General features: G+C 33.2%; 1 protein-coding gene across 1 annotated transcript; it reads right to left on the bottom strand.

The window, feature by feature from the left end:
- Window positions 1-443: 443 nt before the first annotated feature.
- On the bottom strand, window positions 444-1,421 carry LOC108777627 (piggyBac transposable element-derived protein 4-like). The gene has a single exon (XM_018544564.1). It carries the CDS (start codon window positions 1,419-1,421, stop codon window positions 444-446), a length of 978 nt encoding a protein of 325 aa, XP_018400066.1.
- Window positions 1,422-3,025: the final 1,604 nt, after the last annotated feature.

Below are 3,025 nucleotides of genomic sequence, written 5' to 3'. Positions count from 1 at the left end.
TCCGAATATGATATCAAAAATTCAAAATTCAAGTTGGCGGAGCCAATATGGCGGATAGATTTTTTAAATAATAAAAAATTCTTACTTGTTACACGAGGGTTTTTGGTGTCGTTGAATTCAAATGTGAAGATAATAAATGAAAATGTCGAATTCAATTTGGCGAACGACTTCCTGAAGCATTATTCTATTCATTTTGAGTTTTTTTACTTTCCTTTTGCATTACCCAGGGCTAACGACGTGGACGTAGAAAGTTATGTAGCCCCCTTTTTTTTTTTGAATTTTTATATTTTTTTTGGAATTTTGAATTTTTTGAATTTTTTTTATGTTTTTTTATAAGTTTTTGAGAGAACAACGTAGAAGTACAGTGGATTGAAAATTAAATTTTTTGATAATGTTTCCATACCTATTTTGATATGAAGTCTTTTCGAATAAAAAGAATCTAATTATATGTTTTCCTTCGTATGATATTCTTCGAAGCACGGAGCAACACACAAGGCAATGTTGCAAGTAGAACACTCATACTTGGTTCTTTGTCTAATTTTACGTAGAGAACACAAATGGCAGCGACGATATCCTTTACTCAAAGCAGGAAAATGCCGTCCTGTTAGTCGGAGGTGTTCACAAGGTCGCGGTATGGTTGTAGGACATTTATTGAGGATGGATCTGATCACTTTCATTCGAAATGTAGAAAACGATATATAATCATTTTTCATTTTATACATTGAATAAGCAGCAGAGAGTGATAGGTCCATCAAGTGGAGAAACAACTTTCTATACCATTTCATTGTCTTTCGTACTGATTCGGTCAACGCCAACTGCCTATCAATATTGTCAACGCCACCCATATTTCTATTATATTCTATAACACAAGTCGGTTTTATAATATCATCATTTGTGCGATAATGCTTCTTTCCAGTGGCACTAAAATCAAGTTCATGTACGGTTGTAATAACATAAACTTCCTTTTTATCCATCCACTTGAGAACAAGCCAGCAAAGTTTATGAGCAACTTCCACTTTACCTCGTTTCAATTTTGTTTGTAATTTTGGCATTCCTTTCCTGTTTTTCCTTACTGTTCCACAAAGTCCTGTATCACGATCGTGCAAGAATTCAGCCAGTTCAGGGGATGAATACCAGTTATCTGTGAAGACAACGTGCCCCTTATAAAAGTGAGGTTTCAAAAAATGAGCAACAATGTCCCCAGTAATTCCCAAGCCGAACTTTTCGTAATCAGTATTGGCGCCTGTATATATAACAAAATTTAGTATAAAACCTGTTTCGCAATCGACCAATTCGAAAAGTTTTATACCGAAACGATGTCTTTTCAAAGGAAGGAATTGCTTGAATACTAGCCTGCCCTTCCAAAGCATAAGACTTTCATCAATACATACATTTTGACCTGGAATGATAGTATTAGACATTTTATTTTGTAAATAATCTACAATTGGTTTTATTTTTTTCAGTGGATGTTTTGAAGTCTCTTTATTATTTTGGAAATGTAAATATTTTAAAATTTGTAAATAACGATTTCTAGTCATCACTTCTCTAAATATTGGAGTTGACAGCAAAGAATCAATACTCCAATAATCCTTTATATCGTTTTTTCTGACGTGCCCCATTAGAATTGAGAGGGCGAAGAACTTCCGTAATTCCTCGATAGTTAGAGGTACCCATTTTTTCATTTTGGACGGGCAGATTCTGGATTTTGAGATTGAAAGCGATTCGTTTCGTCCACAATCAATTGAAGCAATGGTATATCAAAAAACCATTCAAAATAGTCAACCGGTTCATTCCCATTCAGAGGAATGTTTTCTGCAATTTTTGATGTGCCAATAAACTCTTTGATAGATGGATGAAAGCTACTGTCACGAAAGAAGTCTGTAGCAGACCAACTATCGGGTTCTTCGCAATCCAAATCTTCTTCATTGCAAACCTCTAAATTGGTTGGATCTGTTTCCTCTGGCTCAGATTCACCACTACTCCAATTTACTTCCTCCTCAATTACGTCCATGTCGTTCGATTGAATTTTAGAAAATTGGTTACTTCGGAAAAAAGTAAACAAAAGAATCAATAAGATGAAAAATAATAACTCGCAAATATAGATTCAAAGACGCAGCAACTGCATACTAATTCAGATTTTGAACAAAAGTAAATATGAATATGAATGTTCAAAGAGTGAAATAAAGAAGAAACAAAATATCTCATAAAACAATTTAGAATTTTAGATGTTCAACTGTTTCGGTGTTCATTATACCAATAATACCAATAATACCAATAATACCAATACCAATAATACCAATAATACCAATAATACCAATACCAATACCATAATACCAATTCAAATTTTGAAAAACACTCTTTGGACATTCATATTCATGTTTACATTTGTTCAAACCGCGACCTTGTGAACACCTCCGACTAACAGGACGGCATTTTCCTGCTTTGAGTAAAGGATATCGTCGCTGCCATTTGTGTTCTCTACGTAAAATTAGACAAAGAACCAAGTATGAGTGTTCTACTTGCAACATTGCCTTGTGTGTTGCTCCGTGCTTCGAAGAATATCATACGAAGGAAAACATATAATTAGATTCTTTTTATTCGAAAAGACTTCATATCAAAATAGGTATGGAAACATTATCAAAAAATTTAATTTTCAATCCACTGTACTTCTACGTTGTTCTCTCAAAAACTTATAAAAAAACATAAAAAAAATTCAAAAAATTCAAAATTCCAAAAAAAATATAAAAATTCAAAAAAAAAAGGGGGCTACATAACTTTCTACGTCCACGTCGTTAGCCCTGGGTAATGCAAAAGGAAAGTAAAAAAACTCAAAATGAATAGAATAATGCTTCAGGAAGTCGTTCGCCAAATTGAATTCGACATTTTCATTTATTATCTTCACATTTGAATTCAACGACACCAAAAACCCTCGTGTAACAAGTAAGAATTTTTTATTATTTAAAAAATCTATCCGCCATATTGGCTCCGCCAACTTGAATTTTGAATTTTTGATATCATATTCGGA

This window comes from Cyphomyrmex costatus, unplaced genomic scaffold (genome assembly GCF_001594065.2).
Source record: "Cyphomyrmex costatus isolate MS0001 unplaced genomic scaffold, Ccosl1.0 scaffold450, whole genome shotgun sequence".
Lineage (NCBI taxonomy): Eukaryota > Metazoa > Arthropoda > Insecta > Hymenoptera > Formicidae > Cyphomyrmex > Cyphomyrmex costatus.
The sequence above is the reverse complement of the archived record's forward strand: the minus strand, read 5'-3'. Positions and strand labels throughout refer to the sequence as shown.

What these genes read in the sequence shown, in the direction of transcription:
- LOC108777627 (XM_018544564.1), bottom strand. Translation starts at nt 1,421, where the DNA reads ATGTCTAATACTATCATTCCAGGTCAAAATGTATGTATTGATGAAAGT.